Source organism: Scylla paramamosain, chromosome 31, assembly GCF_035594125.1.
Source record: "Scylla paramamosain isolate STU-SP2022 chromosome 31, ASM3559412v1, whole genome shotgun sequence".
NCBI lineage: Eukaryota > Metazoa > Arthropoda > Malacostraca > Decapoda > Portunidae > Scylla > Scylla paramamosain.
The window spans coordinates 18,620,430-18,643,999 of record NC_087181.1 but is presented as its reverse complement, the minus strand read 5'-3'; the positions used below and the strand labels follow the sequence as shown (position 1 = coordinate 18,643,999).

General features: G+C 40.9%; 2 protein-coding genes across 16 annotated transcripts in view; one reads left to right on the top strand and one right to left on the bottom strand.

The window, feature by feature from the left end:
• The window catches only part of LOC135088787 (collagen alpha-1(I) chain-like), a 29,654-nt gene extending 17,146 nt beyond the window's left edge, over window positions 1–12,508 (top strand). The window contains exons 5-22 of one of the 7 annotated variants that reach the window (XM_063983824.1): window positions 999–1,172; window positions 4,133–4,153; window positions 4,486–4,560; window positions 4,700–4,789; window positions 5,427–5,534; window positions 5,922–6,029; window positions 6,246–6,465; window positions 6,545–6,651; window positions 6,745–6,919; window positions 7,012–7,163; window positions 7,378–7,638; window positions 7,738–7,908; window positions 8,581–8,769; window positions 8,911–9,057; window positions 9,270–9,324; window positions 10,603–10,704; window positions 11,110–11,277; window positions 11,505–12,508. In XM_063983824.1, the coding sequence (XP_063839894.1) occupies window positions 999–1,172; window positions 4,133–4,153; window positions 4,486–4,560; window positions 4,700–4,789; window positions 5,427–5,534; window positions 5,922–6,029; window positions 6,246–6,465; window positions 6,545–6,651; window positions 6,745–6,919; window positions 7,012–7,163; window positions 7,378–7,638; window positions 7,738–7,908; window positions 8,581–8,769; window positions 8,911–9,057; window positions 9,270–9,324; window positions 10,603–10,704; window positions 11,110–11,277; window positions 11,505–11,695 (2,514 nt within the window). In that variant the 3' untranslated portion in view covers window positions 11,696–12,508. Of the gene's footprint in view, window positions 1–998; window positions 1,173–4,132; window positions 4,154–4,485; window positions 4,561–4,699; window positions 4,790–5,074; window positions 5,183–5,426; window positions 5,535–5,921; window positions 6,030–6,245; window positions 6,466–6,544; window positions 6,652–6,744; window positions 6,920–7,011; window positions 7,164–7,377; window positions 7,639–7,737; window positions 7,909–8,580; window positions 8,770–8,910; window positions 9,058–9,269; window positions 9,325–10,138; window positions 10,241–10,602; window positions 10,705–11,109; window positions 11,278–11,504 lie in introns of all 7 variants that reach the window. The other 6 variants (XM_063983822.1, XM_063983823.1, XM_063983827.1 and 3 more) reach the window with 6 other exon arrangements.
• A 432-nt stretch (window positions 12,509–12,940) lies between these two features.
• The window catches only part of LOC135088786 (E3 ubiquitin-protein ligase SH3RF1-like), a 28,817-nt gene continuing 18,187 nt past the window's right edge, over window positions 12,941–23,570 (bottom strand). For 7 of the 9 annotated variants that reach the window (XM_063983815.1, XM_063983812.1, XM_063983818.1 and 4 more), the window contains 3 exons: window positions 21,495–21,662; window positions 20,279–20,425; window positions 12,941–19,844 (listed from right to left, as the gene is read on the bottom strand). In XM_063983815.1, coding sequence (XP_063839885.1) covers window positions 19,676–19,844; window positions 20,279–20,425; window positions 21,495–21,662 — 484 coding nt within the window. In that variant the 3' untranslated portion in view covers window positions 12,941–19,675. The remainder of the gene's footprint in view (window positions 19,845–20,278; window positions 20,426–21,494; window positions 21,663–23,570) is intronic. The other 2 variants (XM_063983814.1, XM_063983820.1) reach the window with 2 other exon arrangements.

Here is a 23,570-nt window from a genome sequence, read left to right as displayed (position 1 = left end):
AACGTGTGTGTTGCATAGATTTAAATGGAATTTGGATCACAGAGGATCATGAAGGATTGCAAAGGGTTAGAAAGGTTTGTGGAAGATAACATAGAGTTACTTAGGATTAAGAAATGTATCAAAGGGCTTTGAAGAATCAAATGGGATTATAAATGTTTATTAAAAAAATATAAATGGTTACAAAAGCTTAAATAGAATTCTTAATGAAGGGTTGCAAATTAATGGCATATGGGACTTCATTAGGATTACAGACTTCAGGGAATTTCAGGCCCTTGCTAGGATGTATGGAAAAGGATAGTATAGCAGAAGGCTCATCCCCATTCGCCTGTCCTTTCAAACAAAACAATGTAGATTTGCATGGAAAGAACAGTACATTAAGTTGCTCATTCCCACCCATCCATTCCTTCAACTAGTGCTTGTTAGATGTATGTGTACCTATAGGGAGAGAATGATACAATAGAATGCTCCTCCTCACGCATCCCTCCTTTAATCAAAGCTAGCTGTATGCAAATGGTAAAGAGATTGTAAAGCAGAAGACTCCGAGGTAGATTTTGAATATGGAGAATAGAAAGTAAAGTAGAAGGCTAGCAGGTACTCCCACCAATCCCTCCATCCAAAGTTAGATATGTGATGTATAGGTATCAGACAAAGAAAGTACACCAGAAGGCTCCTCCCCATCTACCAATATGTGCAACCAAAGTTAAATGTATACATACTGCAAAAAAAGATAGTAAAGCAAAAGGCTCCTTCCCACCCAGTGATCCCTCTGTAATGCCCAGAGGTGTAAAGGCCTCAAACCTGGTCCTGCTTGGGACCTGATGATTGTTGTGGCCCCACTGTCTTAGGTACTGAACTTCATATTTCCATGATGGATTCAATATCTAGGCCATGGTCTCTTCAGAGATAAATATTCATCTCTCCTTCAGATCAATTTCTTAGGGATTTCATGATCTTCCAAAGGGGGACATGACATCTTTAACCTGTTCCTCTTTCTGCAGGAAGCCTTCAATGACAAATGGCACAAACTCCACTTTGGCGTCTTCAGGGATCGTGTTGCCCTCTACCTTGACTGTGAGAGGACCTCAGAGCTCCCCATTGACCCCATTGGTCCTATAGATGTCAATGGGAATATCTACATTGCCAAACAACAAGAATCACAACGGACAGTTCCAGTACGTTAGAATCAAATTCTGTGATTCAGCCCTATAGTTTTATGACTCCCTGTTCACTGTGACATGATATAACTGTCTTCTTTTACTTTCAACTTGACCCTGATAGAGACTGCCTCAGTGGGCTAGATCAGCATGGTGGTTTAGCAAAGGTTTTATGCTGGATGCCCTTCCTGGCACACCCCTACCCAGTTCTCTGGGCTTGGAACCAGTACTGAGCTGCACTGGCTTGTGCTTTCAAGTGAGTTGGGAACTAGGAGAAAGAAAGTACCCAAGGAAATCCTCACTGTAAGTTAGGATTTGAACTTGGGACAGCCTGCAATGTAGATAGATATGCTGCCACCTGAACCACTGCACTCCTCACATCTTGTAGCCATCAAAAACTGACATGTTTGCTTGTTCTCACTGAGTACAAATAGCTCTTGTATATTAGAACCAAAATTCTTCATACAAGTCCATCTCAACCTCATAGTTGTACAACTCCATATTCATCCAGACATTCTATCACCATCTAAAAATGACAAATTTTACTGTGAATGCTCATTGACACAAGGGAATGGCAGATTCAAAACTCTCTTACAACCAAAAGACAAGAAGGTTCAGGCAATACTGGCATGGTTCAGTGCTACTTAGACACATTCTAACCCTCCTTTATTTTCAGCAGCATGGAGGACATTCAATAATGGGTGAATAAATCTTGTTCTTTAGTATTCTGTATAATATTTTGTTTCTGGTGTTTTGTTCTCAATTTCAACTCTTTAAACACCTGTCATGACAGAGTTTTATGAGTATGATTAATTAGTGTTGTGTCTAACAGTTAACATGGATTTTGTATATTCAGTGATAATAATACAAAGGCTTCCATCTAAGACAGTAAGAAGCCTAACAATAATAACAATAGTATATGTAATCATTAATAATAACAATATAATAATTACAATAATCTATATACCAGGCTGGCAGTCCCACATTGGATGGCCCAGACAAAGCACCACACACATACATCATTGACACTCTTAGATCCATCAGCCCCCACTGGAAAGGGATAGTCTTGTGGACCACTTTACAACACCCAGGAGCTTAGGCATAGCACAACTGGCCACATACATCCATAGAAAGGCTCAATAGCATACACTGCTTTACCTTTGGCCCCTTCATAATGAAACTGTTCCCTGCTCCACACCAACTACAATCCTGAGGCCACAGCAGATACAGGATACTTCCTACAGAGTGCCTCACACCCTAGCTGGGTTCATATGCCAGTGGGCCCTGCTAAGTGCACTCATACCCCCTCCCAGGGGTCAATGAGACAGAGTCATTTTCATGCACTCACCACCGTTGCTCTCTATTCACTTCCATCACACACAATCACTCTTGCTTGCTGCACATTCATTCCTCTCTCATTCAGTGCTCTCTTCACACAGTTCATCCACTCCAGGTGAGGCCTTCCTCTTGAACATTCACCATGCATCTGACCTCATTTACTCATTTACCCTCCTTCATTCTCTCCACATGTCCAAACCATCTTAGCACACACTGATCTGCCCGTCCAGCCAACTTTCTCAGAACATCAGTTCTTCTTCTTACCTTCTCATTTCTTATTTTGTCCCTCCACATTACACCTCACATACTCCTCAAACCTTTTGTTTCCATTATATTTAACTGTTTCTTCTCTGCTACTTTCATGTTCCGTGTTTCAGCACCACACAGCATAGAGAGCACCACTATTCTATTCTTTGTTAGTTTTGAATCATTAGGGAGCTTTAAGGGAACATGAGACAGATTTATGGATGGGGATGATAGGTGGAAATAGGTAGGTATATTTCATACAGGGACTGCCACATGTAGGCCTAATGGCTTCTTGCAGTTTCCCTTACTTCTTATGTTCTTATGTTCTTATTCCTTCATATAATTCTCTCTTCATATTCATATCATATGCCATGTGTTTAAAGATCTTTCTCAGCCCACAAAAGTATTTTTCCTGCTTCCTTCATTCTGCACCATCTCTGTCTCAACTTTTCCATCCACTATAACTGTTTATCCCAAATACTTGAAACAACCCACCTCTCTCACCTCTTCTCCATTCAATCTTACATCCATCCTTCCGTCACCTCTCTTGAGTATTTCATTATTTCACTTTTACCAATATTCACTTTCAGCTTCCTCCTCCACACCCAAAGTCCTTGACCAGTCTTTTTCAGCTTCCTCTCTGAGTCAGCCACCTGAGCTGAATCATCAACAAATAATAGCTGACTCGATCCCATACCCTTCCCTTCTCACTTATCAAACTCAAGCCTCTAATACCTTCATATATACCTCCTTTACCACATCATCCATATACAAGTTGAACAACCATGGTGACATTATACAACAGCATATAATGATTAATGATGATAATAATAATAATAATAATAATAATAATAATAATAATAATAATAATAATAATAAAGATAATAATAATCATCAAAAAAGTATATATGTTAATTATAGTCTTGAAACTCAATTGAATTAAAACAAAAATTCATTAACACCAACTCTAACTACCTGTGTATATTTTCCTTAAGGCATCTTTTGTAATGGCAGAAGATCAACTATTTATACTTTTGAAACTCCTCTCACTATTTTTCTATTTTCTACTTATCTCTTGAGACAGTTATTCTAAGGAGACAATGAGGTACTTTAAACTTTTTTATATAGACATGAAAAGTTCAGGAGTGAAGCATAAAAAGTTTTCATTCTTGTGCCATAACAAAAATGCCTTTAATTGCTTTGGGTCAATGTAGAGTTCCATTAACTGTTTAGGAGTCTGTGGAGCACTATTCCTGACTCAAGTGCTCTCCACTCACCTGGCCAACTTGGGTATTACTAATGATTATTTTGTCTTTGCAAGCCTTTGACAAGCCTCTCACCTGCATGGTTCAAGTACTACTGACTAACAGGACTTTTCTCCCTTCCCCCGCAAGAGGAGAAGGAACAGACCCAATGTAAGTAAGTTCCTTGATTACCTATATTCATTCCTCTTTGATCTTTCATCTTCATGTTGGAAACTTTACGTGTCTGTTATTTTCCCTTCTCTTGTCTTTCTTTCTCTTATTATATTGGTTTATTTCCTTAATTTTCCCTTTCAGACTAGGTCCCCTCTTTAAGACATTTTGACAAAATTTACAATGACATACTTTCTTTATTATGTGCAGGACATTATTTAGTTTGGGGATGAAAAGTTTGTCATGTGATTCTTAACTTGCTGTGTCTATGTGTCAACAATAAAAGCAGGAATGGCCTCAGCTGTGGATTGATGGGAATTTTACATCACCAGATCGAGCTGCAGTGGATGGTGATGAGCTGTGACCCATCCAGCCCAGAGCGTGAGACGTGTGATGAACTGCCTCAGGTAAGGATACTCTCCTCCGGGTGTGTATGTGAAGCGTTGTACTGTGAAGGTAAATAACTCATTGTGGTAATGTCATCATTGTATATAGATGGACATTTCTCTTATTTCTAATGTGTCTTAATAATGTCTTCTTTATCAGCTGAAGCGGGAGATTGACTCAGAACAGGTTGGACCAGAACAGTGTGAGGTGGTGTGTCCCCGTGGTCCTCCAGGCTTGAATGGCACTACTGTGAGACACCACACCTTCTCCTCCCTCCTGTTCAGGGCAGAGGCTGAGGAGGATGTCAAGTTTGTTATTTCTTGAAATATATGGCAATATTTAGTACTAAGTAATATATTTTTTAGATGAGGTGTGGTAATACCTATTGTAGTGAGATGCACTGGGGTGTGTAATCGAATTTTTAATTATAAATGATATGTAGTTACATAGAAAAAAAAAAACCTTGTTGCTGGAGATAAGCCATGCTTGTGTTAGGTATAGGGCACAGCCTAAATCAGAGATCTGGCGGGGCAGGGAGAGGATGGTCCGCCAGGCCCAAGGGGTGCTGCTGGCCCACAGGGGCTGCGGGGCATTCCAGGACCACCAGGCGAGAAGGGGGAACGTGGCTTCAATGGACTCCCTGTAGGTTGTAGTTTGTTGAGGTAGAGACCATGTGTCATCTGACTTGATCCATGCATGGCCCAGCAGTGGCCACCAGGCACCGGGCACTGGACCCCAGACTGACCTATGGCCTCAAACTTTGGCTGCCACACCCCTTCTGGTGGGACCTCTGTCCATGCCTCTCAATTCCTATGTAGTTTAGCCAGTCTCCTAACCCAGTGTGTGATGAGTGGGCAGGGCTGTGAGGCTGTGTGACTCTTGCCAGGGTCGCAGGGGGAGGAGAGGTCTCCCTGGTCCACAAGGACCCGCCGGAGATGCAGGTCTGCCAGGCATCCCTGGTAGTGAAGGGCAGCGTGGTCCCCCAGGAGAGCCAGTAGGTGGCCTAGTGCTGCATGCTTGCTGACACTTTTTGAGCACTGAACCTTTCCCTTCCATCATACCAGAAAGAGCACTGTACCACCTGCACATAATATAGACACACAGACACATCAGGCAAGCAACACACCAGATTGCTTAACACTTGGCTACAGCTCTTCATTGCATGTCTGAGTGATGTTTGTTCTTTTGTGAATAACTTGAGTTCCTTCTTTCATATATAAACCAGAGCAGGAAATGGTGAGTCTAAACTTTTAACGTTGTTATGATTGATATTTGCAAATGTTGTGAAATGTTTTATTTGTGTAATATGAAAGTTACAAAGGAAAAAAAGGGGAGAAACATAAATCCCTGCAGGTGTTGACTGTCTCTTGCACATCATCAGGGACCTGTGGGGCCACGTGGACCACCGGGCAGCCAAGGGGAACAAGGATTTCAGGGTATAGGAGGCCCTCCTGGCCCTCCAGGTCCTACTGGACTCACAGGAGCGGTGGTTAGTCTATGAAATTTACATTCCACAAGGAGACTGTTATGTCTTCTTGCTATGCTTGTGGTAATCATGAAATAACTTATTGAAACACTCTTGGTCCACTTCCCCATATGACCACCAGGCATTGTGCTGAGCTGCGCTTCCAATCACTAGTTGTGTAGTGCACCACACCCACACAAAGGATCTTTCCCACTGATGATTTCTTCCTCCGTGCCACAGGGACCTATTGGCCCAAAGGGAAACAATGGAGAGCGGGGTCTTCCTGGTCCCATAGGTACCCCTGGTCCACGAGGTGATCCTGGACCCAAGGGTGTGCCCGGTGATGCTGTGTTTGTCTCTGGTCCTTCAGGGGGACAGGGACCTCAAGGACCACCAGGCCTCCAGGGTCTAGATGGGTTAGATGGGGCACCAGGAGTGCCAGGCAGCAAAGGAGACAAAGGTAAGTCAGCTGTGACACGCTGAGCACCACTGCACTCACACACTGTAATCTGCCACACTCAAGCCATTCATCCCGGCAGGAGACAAAGGTGACCGAGGGAACAATGGGCGGCGAGGCCAGCGGGGTGAGAAGGGCGACACAGGAGCATTGGGCCAGCCTGGGCCACGTGGTTTTCCTGGCGAGTCTGTGAGTGACTTGATGCCTAGTAACTTAGCATGCTTGTCTTGTCAGTATGTAAAGACTTCTGAGAACCAAGACTAAAGTGAAACCTTACCTCAGGGACCACCTGGTCTGCCTGGAAGGCCTGGCGGAGAGGCAAATGGAGAAACTGTTCCTGGGCCACCAGGGCCACCTGGTCCATATGGTCCAGTTGGTCCCCCTGGTGAACCAGGCACCATAGGGCCTGTTGGCTCCCCTGGTCCAGAAGGGCTTCCAGGACCACCAGGGGACAAAGGTCAGTCTTTGTTTGTGAAAGACGTCTGACCAGAATGATATAAGTCACCATCACAGGAAAGATAACACATTATACTGAATTATATCTTACAGGTGAGCGAGGGAATGAAGGCATCCCAGGCAATGACGGATCCAAAGGGGAGCCTGGGCGGCCAGGAATCCCTGGTGAGAAGGGAGAGAAGGGCGGAGGTGGCCTCCCAGGTGTTCCAGGCCTCATTGGCAAGCCTGGTGTTGTTGGACTGCCAGTAAGGAAAATTTTCACTCTTAAATTACTAGCTATGCCTCAGACTGCATGTTTCTTGAGCTGTCACACATTAAGTGCTAACCTGTTGGTGATGACTGAAGGTTGTCCTGCTACTGAGGTCCCTCATGGGAGGGCAGCAGCCTTGCCAGCTGTGCACTGATGAGTCAAAGAACCATGTAAGTAGTTCTTTTATGTGACATCTTTGTTCATGACAGGGACCAGAGGGCCCCATGGGTCCTCCAGGGCTTCAGGGCATCAAGGGCGATGCTGGTGCACGTGGAGAGCCAGGTCTGTCTGGGGAGCCATCCCCACCAGGCCAGCCTGGACCACAGGGACCCCAGGGAACACAGGGCAATAGGGGAGAGGAGGGTCCACCAGGACCACCTGGGCTTCCTGGCCCTGCTGGTGCCCCAGGAAATCCTGGGCAGTTGGGTCTCATTGGACCCAAGGGACACCCTGGATTGCCGGGTAAAAAGGTATGTGTGTCTTGGTGATGTGTGGGGTGTGTGCTCATTGCCATATGGTGAGGGGAAGGGCTGGCCTGGGGCACCATCCAAACATTGTTCCTGCTGCAGGGAGAACCAGGGAAGGATGGAGAGCAAGGAGAGGGAGGTCCTGTGGGACCACCGGGCTCCAGAGGACTTACAGGACCTCCAGGTCCAAGTGGACTTCGAGGCCGTGATGGGACAAGTGGCAAGCCAGGACAGCAAGGACCCATTGGTCCCCGAGGGCTTCCAGGGCCTCAGGTGAGTCATGAGGCTGAAACACCCTTAGGAAGTGTTGTCTCTGTAATGTTATCTCACAGACAGCCATTATAACCTTGTAATTATGTAAACAAAGTTGGGCTATTATTAGCCTGTAGGCTTCTCTCACTCCTGCTTCTAATTCATCGAAAACTTCCAAGCACCACCTTAATCGAAATCCTACCACCAAAATACCTCAGCAAAAATCTAAATACTCGTATAGGAAAAGTTAACACAAAAATATAACATGCAAAATCCACTGAAACACCATAAACTGTTAACAAGACCTTGAACCAGGATTGGAACCTGCAAGTAACACAACTTCTCTTGCATAATTTATTATGTGTCCTCATCTGTGGCAGTTTGATCATAAATGCACCAAATCAAAGTGAGGTATCACAAGAGATGCTTACCTTCTTGGCCTTGGAGGAATTCAAAGCCCACAAGAATACATCTTGCTTTGCCATTGTGTAGAATGGAAAAAGAGTCCATGCCCAGCTGATGCCTCTGGTTCCATTGACACTTGGTCCCCAGCATGCTTTGTGCTAATTTACCATATGCAATTTGAATGGCTGGTGAAGTATATTTGAGCAGAAAAAATGCTCATTCTAATCAGTGTCTGTTGTCTTGTCTGTTTCATTACATATGTAATAATTATTCTTTTATTTATCTTAGGGACCATCAGGCCCATTAGGACCAGCTGGACCCCCAGGCCTTCCTGGCTTTGTGGGCAAACCAGGCCCCCCAGGTCCTCCTGGACCCCCAGGACTTCCTGGTGACTCATCAGCACAGATGATGGAGGTTGTGGGTGAGCGTGCATATGGAGTGCCAGGTGTGGCAGGACCAATGGGAGAGAGGGGAATGGTGAGTGCTACTGTCTGTGTGTGTGTGTGAGAGAGAGAGAGAGAACATGGTAAATGCAACACATATGTATTACTGGTAGAATACAAAGGTCTCAAACAGTGCATGTACGTCAGTGTTAATACCCTACTCTAATGTGGCCAGCCTGGTGAGCGGGGAGCTGATGGTGAGCGAGGTCCTCCAGGGAAGACAGGCCATCCTGGTATGCCAGGTCCATCGGGTCCCCCAGGGTTGCCAGGGCCGACAGGCCAGCGCGGGGCACAGGGGAATGATGGCTTGCCAGGCAGACCTGTGAGTGCCCTGCCTTATGGTTTACACTCATTTGGGGATCATCATGAGCCAGATCCTCTAACCAACCAACTTAGTCACTGAAACATCTGACAACTTCTTCACAAATATTGTAATTCATTTCTTTAATATTTTGGTATATTACTCAATTGATATGAAGTAAGAATGTGCCTTTCTCCAAAATTCTTTGCCTCAGCCTCTCTCTCCTTGGACAGGGTCGGGAGTACACAGAGGAGCAGCTCCGGGGGATCTGTGCCTCTGTGCTGCGAGGTAAGGCTGGCTGCCACACCTCTCAGGAGTGTGCCTCTCCCATCAATGAAGGCCATAGATACCTGGGAAGTTGGACTATACACTTTCAATTGGGGTGCAAATTTCAAAAAGATATTGCAATAGGATTGCAGATCTCAAAAAATTTTTCAGTAGAGTTGCAATCTCAAAAGTGTTAATCTTAATTCAAGGTCATTTAACTTGGGCACTTTATCTGTCAATTTATGTATCTATTAAATCATTGTTTAATATGAAAATAACACAAAAATTAGAACTCTTCAAAACTTTACAAGAAATTCTTAGGATGTAAATTATTCTTATTAAAATCTATTTTTATATATTTATTCTCACAATTCTGGAATGTACTTTTACCACACAACATCAGTGAGCACAGCATGACACTCTTGAATGTGTACTGGTAAGTGAAAATGTATATGTCAGTTTGCCAGTCTCTTGTTCAGTCAATAAAGGATGAAAAGTCAACAGGTAAGTATTTGGAAAACTGTGAATAACAGTGTCAGTTAGTCAGTCAATAACTGAGTGAGTAAGGCTGAGAACAAATCACTCAGAAATTGTTACATATTCAGTTAGTCAATCTGTCAAATTGTCAAGCAGTCATTCACTCACTTCATGAAAAAATCATTCAGTCAGTCAATTGATGTCAGTCAGTCAGTCACAAGTTTCTCTACACACACAACTGGAGAACTCTTCCCTTGAGCTCTAATGAAATCTCTCCATACCTTTGCTTCATGGACCGAGTCCATGATGACAAGAAGACACAGGGTGTCTGGGTGTTTCCATGACCTCTAACCCACAGACAATATGGCTGAGATTGCCCAAACCCTCCGTGGTCCTCGAGGATTGCCAGGGCAGGGACGGCGAGGTCCTCCAGGCGAACCTGGAGATGTTGGTCCACAAGGTTTGGGAAATAGGTTTTGAAAGGGCTTACTTGTATTCTAGCAAGCTTTCCATCTTTTCTTTTTCCTTCTTGCTTTGAGTGAGTCGGTAGTGTGATTGGATGGCATGTGAGGGCAATATTGCGCATTCTGTGTCTTTTCCATCTTTTCTGCTCATGCTTAGATCTTCCTAAGTCTTGAGGAAGTGCCATACACCAGAAGAGAAGACCACCAGCCTCCAAGCTTGCCCTCGCACCCTCCACCGACTTACTAATCTGTCCTTTCCCTATTCCTGTTATTCCCAGATTCCTTCCCCTTCCCCCACCACCCTCTGGCCTACCCTGTCACATGACGCCAGAAGCTGCTGATGCTTACCTCCCCACAGACCAACTGGAAGTATTGACCCGTGGCCTGCAGGGTCCTCCTGGCCCACCTGGACAAGGCCGTATAGGGCGTGCTGGGTCTCCTGGAAATCCCGGGGAGCCAGGTAGTATCCCCAAGCCAGCCCATTTTGGGCTAACCCAAATCATTTGTTTCCCAACCCTACAGTATCAAACTCCATGCATGTTAAGAATTAATTCATCTGTAAGTAATTCACTTAATTTCCAAAGAACATATAAATTACAGTAATCCAATCTAGACAAAATCTAGAGGATCCTTGTGTAGCCTCACAAATTCACCTTACTGACAAAGCTGTGAATACTACTGCTGGTATTTCTGCTACTGCTCAGCAAGGCATGGCCTGCTCTCCCATCCTTCACCCTCAAGCATTACAGTGGCAATTCTGGATATATGCAGCATTTAATGACATGTGTAATACATTCATGGACTGCTGATGGTGTTACACACACACACAGTCTTGTCAGGAGTTCATTGCAGTCCTCCATTCCAGGTGTCCCAGGAAATCCAGGAGAGGTGGGTCCCCGAGGTTACCCAGGCTTCCCAGGACCGCCTGGACCACAGGGACCAGCAGGGGAGCGAGGACAGAGAGGGTACAAGGGCGAGCGTGGTCAGATGGGAGAGGGCAGAGATGGCAAGATGGGGCCACCAGGAGATCCAGGTGGGTGGACTGAGTCATCGTATCTGATAAAGGTGACCCTGTAAAACATGCTCTTTCCAGGCACTTAAGAGCTATTTTGACAATGACTTAGTAGGCCTGTGTGATGAAGTATCCAGTTGTGTTGTCAAGACCAACACTGGATGACTTATCAACACAAAAAAATAAATGACATGTACCAGAGTTAGGAAACCAAGACTTCTTTTCTCACATTTCTATCTCTTCCACAGGACCTGCAGGACCGCCAGGCACAGGTCTTCCAGGGAGGATAGGCGAGCGTGGACCACCTGGCTTGACGGGTCCCCAGGGTGGGCGTGGAGCTCCTGGTGCACAAGGTCCCCCAGGGCACTGCGAGTACTGCAATCCAGCACTTGCCTACCAGTCCTCCGTGGCTGCCCAAGGCAACACCAAGGGCCCGTGAGACCCTCCCAACACTGTCCACGACCTCAACAAAATCTGAATGATGCCAAAATTACCTGCGATGCTTTGCTGCTCTTGATTTATTGGATGACGAAAAGTTCCTTGTTGTGTTACCGAGGCGACTTGCTGCTCAGTGCTGCCTCTTACTTACTGAAATTACTTAGCGGTGCCTGGTTATCCCTGCCACCTGTACAGCTTTCTTATCCTTCCCTAATATATATCCACCCATTGGTAGCATTATTATCCAGAGTTCAAGTCATGGCATGCTTCTTGTCTACTGGTGTAATGCATCTTGCTGCAGACAACAAACACAATGACCCTGAGCCAAGAAAACATATCACAAGTGTGTCTTTGAGGTGGCCATGTTCGGGCTCCTCCTATCAGCGTTCACTGCCATTCGCGTTGTGTCTTGGTTACCTTTTCTCTCTTTTCCACATACAGTCACTCCTGGAGAGCTGGAAGGCTACAGAAAATATTGTTGGACAAAATACTGAAAAATTCAGCATTTCATTCTATTTTATATGAATAATGCAGACATTCAAGGATGTTCCCATACCATTAAATTGTTCCCTTGATCACATAAGTCAGTGCTGTCTTGTCCTTGGTCAGTGTGCTTCTGAGTCATGGTCTTGGCAGCCACTGCTGGGTCCGTGAGGACTCTTGACACCAGACACACACTGCCATGGGAACTCTGGCACAAGTCTTCACCATCCAGTTCACCATCTGAACTGCCATCATGTATATTGTGTAAAACTAACCACTAAATGTATATAAATTAATTTTTTACCAAAATTAATAAATAGTTGGCCAACAATTTGTGCATTATTTATGAGTTTCCATTTTGTTTTTGTATGAGCAATGCTGAACTTGTCATTATCAAAAGGTTTATGTGGTGTTTCTTCTTCCCTTCCATACTTATCAGTGTTTTTCCTCAGACAAGTTTTGCTTCATTCATGAGAGAAGTGAGAGAAGACAGATGCACTGTAAAAATTCCAAACACAATCTGATAAACAACCTCATGTCTTCATGAACAATCTTAACCATTAACACTAATGTTAAATGCCAGTCATTACTAAAACCAATGGGCCAAATTATTTCATTTTACTAATAAAAGTACCACATACATCTTCACTGGGGACCTTAGCTAAACTCAAGACATCAGCACATGCAGTCTTCTCTGAGGTATCTATGTAGTTGTATCTGGCAGCCTGAGATATGTACAACACTGGAGAAACAAAATAATATAGGAATATCATATAATTTATCATAGAACAACACTATACACAGGACAAAAAAATTAAACATAATGTCCAGCATCCCTCACACAGAACACCAGGCAGGAGTTATGCTTCAAGACCTATTTCCAATATCACAAAAAGCCTCAGCTAAAAATTGCACACATTACCAACAAAACTATGCAAGAATTAGCATATACATACTTTTGTTTTATTTATTTTTTTTTTCGTTTTCCAAGTTATAACAATCCTCAGAATTATTGCATCAGTGTTACATTAATTTTAAAAAAGACAAAATTAAGATTGCATGCTAATTTCAATTGGTATTCTTAACCTAACACTTACTGAGATTTAACTTCAACTTACAATAACTTAACTAGGTTCTTTTTTCAAAAGCGCTTCAGATTTGGCAATACCTACATACGTACATACATATGAACTTCATGGGTTTTCACCTGATGAGGGAGATTTATTCATTCTTGTTCAACTACTGATAAAATGGGGATTGCCTTGTGCATCAGAACTTGTTCCATTTTCTTATCATGATAACACACACACACACACACACACACACACACACACACACACACACACACACACACACACACACACACACACACACACACACACACACACACACACTCATATAAACACACGCTGAAATCTAACAGCAGAAGCTCAGTTTTCAGTTGAAGTCAGTGAGCAACAAACACTACAGCCACACAACATGTGTGACCCTAGACTGAGTATTGGCAGGCTTGTACAGGAGTATGCATGAAGCAGGAGCGGCGTGCCAGCAGCTATTTCTATACAAGTACCTTGGATCCTAGTTTTCTCTGAGTGCTCTTTGGGACTGATGGTGAAGCTGATTTCCTTGTCTGTGTCTACTTAACCATTTCTTCTACATTTGAAAAGGAAAGTAAGGGATTTCACATACATACAAATTGGAATTCATGAACATGCAATAAATTTTCAAAGCTATAAAACAATTTTGTCCATTGTTCTGATATACAAGTGCAGAATTCACACTTATAAGGAAGAAAAATTTTAAATACTCAAGTATGTATCAACTGAAACATTTAAAATTTGTTGCTGATCTTGATTTACATATTTTTATTTTACAAACAGTTTTTAAGGAAAGTACTTTGTCTTGTAAACTGTAATTAACTTATACACTGGTATACTTGGCTTACAACCATAATCTGTTCCAAAATCAGTGCTAGAAGCAAAATGCAATTAGATGGAAAGACTTTATTATTGGAAAATGCAAAGAATTCAAAAAAGGATTTTGTCATTTAAAAGTGCAGTAAAATGCATATAAAGAATGGATAGCACAGTTTTTACCATTAACAAATGTATGATTATAGCGACAAAAAAATATATAAATTTTGTACTCACACAAGTGACAATTTAACCATATGCCAAGTTAGCTGTTGCAAGCAAAATAAAAAAAATATATACAAAATTTTTTTGGTTGGTTAGCACATAAGTCAAATGAGTCTTAGGCCAAGTATCCATTGTATTACAAAGATAGACATTGAGTTACTGATCACTGATGTGAACTGTCATCCCAAACACATTACACTTGTCATCACTGGTGCATTATTAACAAAGGACACAAGATTAAAACCTACTGAAAGAGCATCCATATGTATTATGCCAACAAAATGGAATCAATGAGATCCCCATTGTCTAAGTAAACATAAATGCATTTAGACAATATTTCAAGTAATTTGTGACTGAATTAAATTTATCATAATAAGAATTGAATACCAAAAGTGATCTTGTGTTACACATATTTTCTCTGAAGTACATACTATCATATTTTTAAGTATCTATTTTCTGAGTGACTTTACATCTTTTTAGATAATACCATATATTTAAGTATTAAGTTCCCAATTTACATTTTTTTTACTTTTCCTTCAGTAGTATTAAATTCTCAAGTATCTTATTTCTTATTTGCTCACACCTTTTTCCACTTATTTATTTATTTTTTTTTTATTAAGTATCATATTCTTAAGCATCAACTTCTTCTACACATAACTTTTCCACTTTTAAATAGTATCATGTTCCTGAGCATCTACTTTCTCATTTATTTATATTTTTCCTTTTTTTTTTTTTTTGGCAGTATCACATTCTTGAGCATCTATTTTTGAAGTGTTTATCTTTCCCTGGTTTTTAGAGTATATTCCTAAGCATCTACTTTCTGATACACTTTATATCTTTTTGCTTTAATTATCTAGTTTTGAATGTACAGTAAAAATTCATGAGTTAAGTAACCTGTCACTCACTTCCACTCTAGCATCTTCCCTTGATCTAAGTCCTCTAGTCTACTGCCAGTCTTTTTTACAAAACCAAACAACAGATACAATGTCAGCACATCTCAGGACTTAAGACTGAAGAATATAAAACTCAGTGCAAGCAAGTGTGGCAGGTTACCTTACTACTGATCATGACTGTACATTTACAACTGGAATGAAGGGAAAAATGTGAAATACTGAGCTTCCACTGTAGCTACAACCTCTGACTCAGCGGTGAGAACCAGTCTGTAGCTAAACACTCTCAGTTCCTATTTGGCAACACGCCACACACGTAACAGAGGGTCTGCACATGCAAACAAAACAAAAAAGAAAAGAAAAGTTAGTTATAAAACTACAGAAAAAAATGTTGAATGCTTAAAAAAAAAAATACAAAACTAGGTGATAAAAAGTATATATCTTAAACTTATTAGTAGTTTGACTAAACCTTAAATAAATTATAAATACTGTAACTGAGATTAATAAGAACCTTTTAGTTCATATGTAACTTAATGTAAAAAAACAAAGTGTACAATACAATCCTAAAAATCTTGAAAAAAAAAAAAAAAGTCTAATAAAGTGGAGGAAAAAATTTTTGAAGTTGTCAATGACTTCTAAATTAACTAAGAGAGAAAAATTCAATCAGAAAATAACATATATATATATATATATATATATATATATATATATATATATATATATATATATATATATATATATATATATATATATATGTATATTGATTTATATTGATTTAGATAAGAAGCATTTCAGTGGTCTAGGCCGCATGGTGTGCTAGTAATGCATCTTGAACACACACTAATACTTGGAAACTCGCACCAAATACATACCTAAAATGTCGCTATACAAAGGTTCCAAAAATAACTTAGTGGGCCTTAAAATTACTCCTTTTTTCCCTCATACTGGCACCAAACATCAAGTCACTGCTGCTCATCACACTGTTTTAAGACTACACTTGTATGTATGTAGATTTCCAAGACTAATTCACAATATTACGACTTCTCCCTAATTTATTTTTTGTATTTTTCCTATACATAATCCTCCTACAGGCTACATATACACACACTGAGTTACATACCCAACATACCCATTCACTCTACACCTAAAGAACTCTGCCAGCACATTCTCCAAATGAGTGACAGCCAGTAGTTGCTGTACAGTCTTGTAGAGCCACATGACCTCTCCATACATGCTTGTCTACAGTTTGCTCTGACAATTTTAAACTAATCCTTTTTAGTTCCAACTTTTAGCATCCAAGCAGTATCCTGTAAAAGAAGAGTCGACATTCTCTGTTTTCACCTTTAGTCAGTACCTATTAAATAAATCTAAAAAGGGCATGATACAAAATCTGGAAAAATAAAGTGAATGTATCTTGTGTGTGCATATAAAACATGTCATCTCTTAGGGCAGATGAAAGCTGTTATTCGTGTTTTCTCAAGGTTGTCTGTCATGTGTGCTTAAGACAAGCCAGTGCTCCCAAAGGAACATCAGCCCCTGCTAGTGGGTATATTTCAGTGCCATGCAATTTTTTTATCCTTGCACTGCTATGCTAAAATAGCTGGTTTTGTTTAACTTGCAGTAATATCTACCTACTGGCCTTTCATAAGTGTTGATAACTTATGAACAGAAAAAATCAATAACTTGAGGCACTTTTTTCACTAATCTACAGTGTTGAAGATCTACATTGTAAAACACTACTTGCTCTAGTTGACTTTCTAACAAATACTGTGATGGTGAAAATGCAGATGTGTTAATAGAGTGACTGGTATGTAGGCATGCAGGATGAAGGCCCTTGACTGTACAAGTTACTCAGTGTGATAATATTAATTGGTCAGCAGGACAACTATGAATACCATTAAATATAACTCACAACTACCTATACCTTGTAATGAACAAGTGGAGGTCATTAAAAAATGTGACCTTCATATGTAGAGTAACATAACAGTGGTCATATAATAGTGGTCTTGTGTGATGGTAGTTAGAAAAATAAGACTAAAAATCACTCTTCACTTCACAACTTCATACTGTAACTTCAATTTCAAAGTAAATCTCATCTGTAATAACATAACTGATCATACACAATGCTGGTCAGAAACTGAGACAAAAAAATCTACCTAATACCTCACAACTATACCTCTAATTTGTAATGAATGAGTGGGGATCACTTCAGAATGTTATCCCAGTACATAAAGTAATTCATAATAGTTCATAATACTTCATATGTATTGCTGGTAAGAAAATAAGACAAAACAATAGCTGTTAACTTCAGAATACAAAACCTCCTCACTCAGAGCAGTGACCACAGCATCCTGCTAAGCTCTGGAACCTCTAAGCACTCACAAGCTGAGGACTGAACACACAAGCATTCATATATTACATTAGGAGCCCTAAATTTGGCATCTAATATCACCTGAAGTGTAATCTGAGCTATATATCAAATTATATTCTTGTGTCATCACATTATACACATTAGTCATGTAGAACTGGTCATGTGTTGCTAAAAAGATACTTGCTGTTGATCTCTCATGTCCAACTTAAGCAAGACTGGAATGGGTAATGAGTCATCACAGATTCTCTTTGTTTTTCTTACACAAGACCAATGTGATCTAGTCTCACAGGACACACTATTCTAATATTCTCTAAGGTTGCGTGTACTTTGTAGAATACAATGCACGTGTACCAGAAGAAAAGAGTGGTGGTAGGTGGAGAGATATGAGACGTTAAGAACATCAACTTATAAAAGCATCATGAGTGGCCCTCAAGTGTCATCCATCACCTCACCCTGACATTTGTGGTAATAATCAGATGCAAGAAAGTAAAGGTAAGTCCATCAAGCCATTCACTTTACAATGACACAAACGCACAACACCTATTATTCTAAATACATCAAGCTGTTCACCTCCAATTACATGTTATTTCTTTGTTGAAGTGTTGAAGTGCACTTGGCTTCGAAGCTCAAATGTTTGTTACCAATTAATTCAAAAGACTATCAAAATGCTTCCTTAATGAAAGAGAGAGAGAGCCACAAGTACTGATAACTGCATGTCTTACATTAGTGGATTTCTCATTCCCATTCTTAACATTATTTTATGGTCACTTTAAGTTTATCTTCCATACAAAATGAAGCAACAGGATTTAAAACATCTGATATGACTCAACATGTATCCAGCTATGAGCTCTCACAAAGGGATTGTTTATACTTGTTCAGGGCCTTAAAAATACTCTACTCTTTATGATTATATGTATCCAATATACATTGATGAATAATACTTGTCATTTCACATATCTCAAATATAAATATTTATGCTTAATATGTAAGTATGTCAAGGATGATTTTCTTCATATGAAAATATAAAAAACATGGCTAGTATAGATTTTTGGAAAATAGTATCATTTACTATGTAAAATAGAATACTGAATCTTAAAAAGTAAGCAAAGGAAAATCTGAAAAAAATACTAAATTACAAAGAATAGGCAAACAGCATGGAAATTCTAGGAAGGAATAAAATAATGTGAGAATAAATAAAGTATGAGTGGCAAGAAAAAATAAGCCTATATAATTCAGTATACAATTCATGAGTTTACAGGATATCTTTACAATACATACCTATATATAAAATTTCAGCAATGAACAATGTAGTTAGTCTGTATTCAAATATACATATAAATAAACTACATTAAGCAATTTGTCAACAAGTTTACCTGACACATGAAGCACCCCCTGTCCCTCCCCCTCTGTCCCCTGCTTGCCCAGGCACCACCGACTCCACAGACTCCAGCAGCACCACAGGCACACCAGGGGGCACCACCGGCCTCCTACCATCACCAAGTAACCCTACACCCTTAGAAGGTAGCTGGTATTCCAAGCACCATTTCAGAGTACTGTAAATAAACAACAAGTAATTTGTGAAGAGTCTCCCAAGTCTTCAATGGCTTCACTTACTACGTACTCTAATGTTAAGTAGTTACTTCTAGCAGATTCTTCATGTACACAGAAGCTTCCAGCAGTCAGAATGAAAGGATCCATGAACCTTTCATATCAATATATCAAGTAAATGTAGATTATTTTTGTTCATCTTTCTGATGAATAAGTCTTTTAGACCTAGCATTAGTCTGCACTGGGCTGCAGTCTGACTCCAGCCAGTCATCTGCACCTGGCCACTACTGCCTTCCTCACAGTGCTTTGGGTGGTGTGTAAACCAGATGTGTCAGCCACAACCTCACCTCACACGTCATTTTGTGCAGTCTGCATAAAATCAGAGCAAGAAAACTTTTCTACTTAGATATTAGAGAAATGGTCCTATGTCAAAATTCAGAGTGATAAGGCAGTCACAGGTTGTAAGGAACATTTTCCATTACAGCATAAGGACCACTTATGTCTTGCTCATGACATGTGAGCATCAGAGTCAGTCTCACCATCACCGCAGGTTAACAGGAATCAACAAAACTGGCAGGGAAGAGGCCAGTCTTGCCGGTGCGCTGGAGAGTCCCTTTGTACCATCCATCATCCCGCTTCTTGTGAACGTAAATAATGTCCCCCAGCTGCAGTTCCAGCTCATATTCACTGTTGGGGGGGTATGGCACGATGCATCGGAACCTGGAGAGGACAGCATGGCACCATATCAGCAGGAGTAAATCAGTTCATGCAAGAATGGCCATGTGATGTATTAAGCAAGATGGGAGAATACAATTCTAAAATTATGATAATTTCAGAAACTAAATTAGTTAACATATTTGGAACTCTTATTAACTAAGTGGATATTTTTCTCCATGGTTTTTGTTCTTAGCCAGCTTCCTTCACACCCCTCCCAAAAAAGAAACAAACAAACAAATAAATAAGTAAAAAAAAAAGTAAATATCTATCTATCTATAAACCAAGCCAACAATCTCACATGGGGTGGCCCAGACAAAGCACCACACACTCATACACACACATCATTCACACACTGAGCACCATCACAATAAATAAATTAAATCAAATAAACAAATAAATAGAAAAACTTCAGTCTTCTTATTCCCTCCATGCCTCACCTCTCCCGGACGAGTGGTGCTGGCTGCTTTTTGCGGCGTGGTGTGTCTGTGGCTGAGTCTGTGTTGCCCTGTGTGCCTGGTGGCGGGGAGGAGGACAGTGGGGAAGAAGACACCCCAACGCCAGTCGTGTCTGGGTTACTTCCACTCCTGCTGGGAAAATTGGATCACGTGTGTTAATCATCTTTGAGTACGGTGAGAATAGGACTCAACTCATGATCTTGCATACATGAAGTTGATGGTGAAGAAAGCTTTGAAGATAAAGGCAAATAAGAGATGATACAATTCTCTCTCATGTATCTTTCCTCAGCTTGTTTTCGCTTTACAAAACAACAAATTCACCCACATGTTCATCCCTCAGTAGGTGACACGAAGCCAGTTGTACAATCACACACAAGATTGTAGCTTCCCCTCTTCTGGATTATGCTGATCTGAATGCATCTCATGTCACTCTCTGTGCTTCACTGATGTATATGCAAATGTTCACATATCACATGAATCTGCACATTCATATAGACACACATTCATGCATAAGCCCTGCCACCGCAGTACTCCACTCACACTATCCTTCAAATAGTGCATTACTTGTGCTGGAATATTATCGTCTCTAGAAAGCTTTCCTAGATACATCCCTGATTCTCACTACTACACTAGGATCAGCACACCAGCACACCAGCTCCTAGGTATGATTGATGCATGTGTATGTTCTATCACTTATCTCTAACTTACCATAGGAACTAGCTACCAGAATATCAAAGAGCATTTTATACCAAAATAACAGATTCTAGACCAAAGGACTTCTTTTTCAGTACATAGGTAGGTGCTATAAAAGGTACATATCAGTTTGTTGACAAGTAATGGCTGCAAATCAGCTGGATGACACCAAAGTACATACTGTTCAAACAAAATACATAAAAATAGTTTCTTCACACTGTTACATCCAACACTAAGAGTTGTCTTCCCCCTGTGTACAACAGAGCCATGCCTTGTTAGTCAAGGAAAAAAAACATAAAACACATGTCAAACAGACAGCACAACTATGTACAAACACAGAAATGCATCTCTGTACACAAAGACAAAGTATTCAATGCAATATGCAGTGTGAGGCGAGCTTCTCGACAACAAACAAGGGGAGCATTCCACAAACATCACAGTTAGCTTAGAGGCAGCAGAGGAGGCAGCAGGCAGGCAAGAGTGACAGCCTCCTCACGCTACTCACCTTCCCCGCAACATCAGGTTGGACAAGAAGACATTAGGCCTGTCTCGGGACCTAACACGGCAGGACCCCCCCGCAGCACGAAGGCGAGAGTTTGGACCAAAGCCTATGCCTGTCACCAAGACACCTCCAGCACCCCCACCTACCAGAGTGCCCGGACAAGACCCTGACCTGGCCCACGCAGACCAACGCCAGGGATGAGGCAAGCAAAGCAAGAGTTATCGGGTGACAGTGAGGGATGGAGGTCTAAGCATCACTACTCTGCTCTGTTGGCTTCAGGAGTTAAGGAAACATTAGGGATGGATAAGATAATGATAAATCAATCAAAATATGAACTGTACAAATATTTCAATGAACATATAAATGATGCCAGAGATTCATGTTAATTTGGATCTACAATAAATCATTAAAATTTTTAGTATTACTTAGGCATTAATCCTTTAACAATGACCAGACAAGGAGTCAAAACCAACAAAGATGCAGTGAACCCATCAGCACCAAGAGCCTGCTGTGTGGAAAGCAATCTTAACACATCTAATGAGACAAACAAGAACAGAGAAAAAATTAAATCAATAACAATTAGACGGAATGATAATAATACTTATCATGATAAATAATAATAAATAATAAGTGGTTTTTCTTACACCTTAGTTATTTACACCTTCTTGTGATATGGCGTCCATAGATAACTTTTGGTCTCTTGAAGGAAGCACTCAATTGGTGCATACGTATGCACGCAAGCACGCACGCACGCACGCACGCACGCACACACACACGCACACACACACACCCACATTCATTTCTCCATAACACAATTTCTATCATAATAATCACTTATAATACTGAGTGAAATGAAAAGCAGAAAATAAATAAGAAATTATACAAGCACCACAATGCCACCACATCAGCCCCTGTGACGATCATTGCACGCAGCAAGTGACAGTGACCAGGCTCAGCTCGCTGCAGTCTTTCTATGCATCCGGTTCAGATGCTTAAGTGCAACTACTGATAAGCCAAGCTAAACACAGCTGCACCACCCACACACCCCAATGCTCTTGGACACTCTTCTTAACAGACCTGATCTTCTCAGTTCCCATGTCCCATCCTTGTGAAAACATTATCCTGTGCTACCTCAGTGTAAACAATATGTGTATGTATATTTATGTATTTACCTAATTGTAGCACATGTACTGTAATTTGATTCAAGCTCACATTGGTCTGCACTCCACACTTACTGTTATCCAGATTAGTTTACAAAGTTGAGGGTGTTCCCTGCACACACCATCTCTGTATCCAGTGCATTCCAAATGTGAGTGACAACCATTATATGTACAAATTGGGCACAATACTAATATCTAAAAATAATGATTGTTCAAGTAATGATACTTACCATCATGGACATTTTTACTTGACTATTCTACACCTTAACTAATGAAGGTAGGTTTGACCCCTACAAAATGCATAATAACTGCTACATTAATCTTACTCTCAGCTCATCACTTTTAAGCCAATTACATACTTCTGACAGGTGAACGAGCTACATGTCTTGTGCAGCTTTGTCCTCATATTTCCAAGGTGCATTTTTATCACTTCATTTGGAAACGAGGAATTCTTAATTTATCCCATGGTATGTCTCTTCCTACATTTGAGCATCAAGATTGTCACTACCTTGGTCAGACAAACCTTTACAGTAAGACACACAAGAAACCATAGATAAAAAAAGTATTTTACGACATGATAACAACTTAAATTACTATGATGTGATGAAAACTCCTTTATAGATGCCAACACAATGATTCCATGCTTCATTTAGTTTCCTGTAATTCTTTGAGGAACTACTTAAGAGGTAAAGGTGGCTAAGGCTGTGACATATTTGACTACAATGCAGAAGTCCTAGATTCAAATCCCAGCTTAGTCATGATTTTTCTTAGGGGAAGTGTCTCCTCTTAGATTCACCCAGCTTTAAATGGATATTGGCTGGGAATGACAGCCATGGAGAAATGGAGAAAAGAACTGACCAATCTAATCCATGAGCCAAGGCCTGGGACTGGGTAACCTGACTGGCATATCATCTGTTCC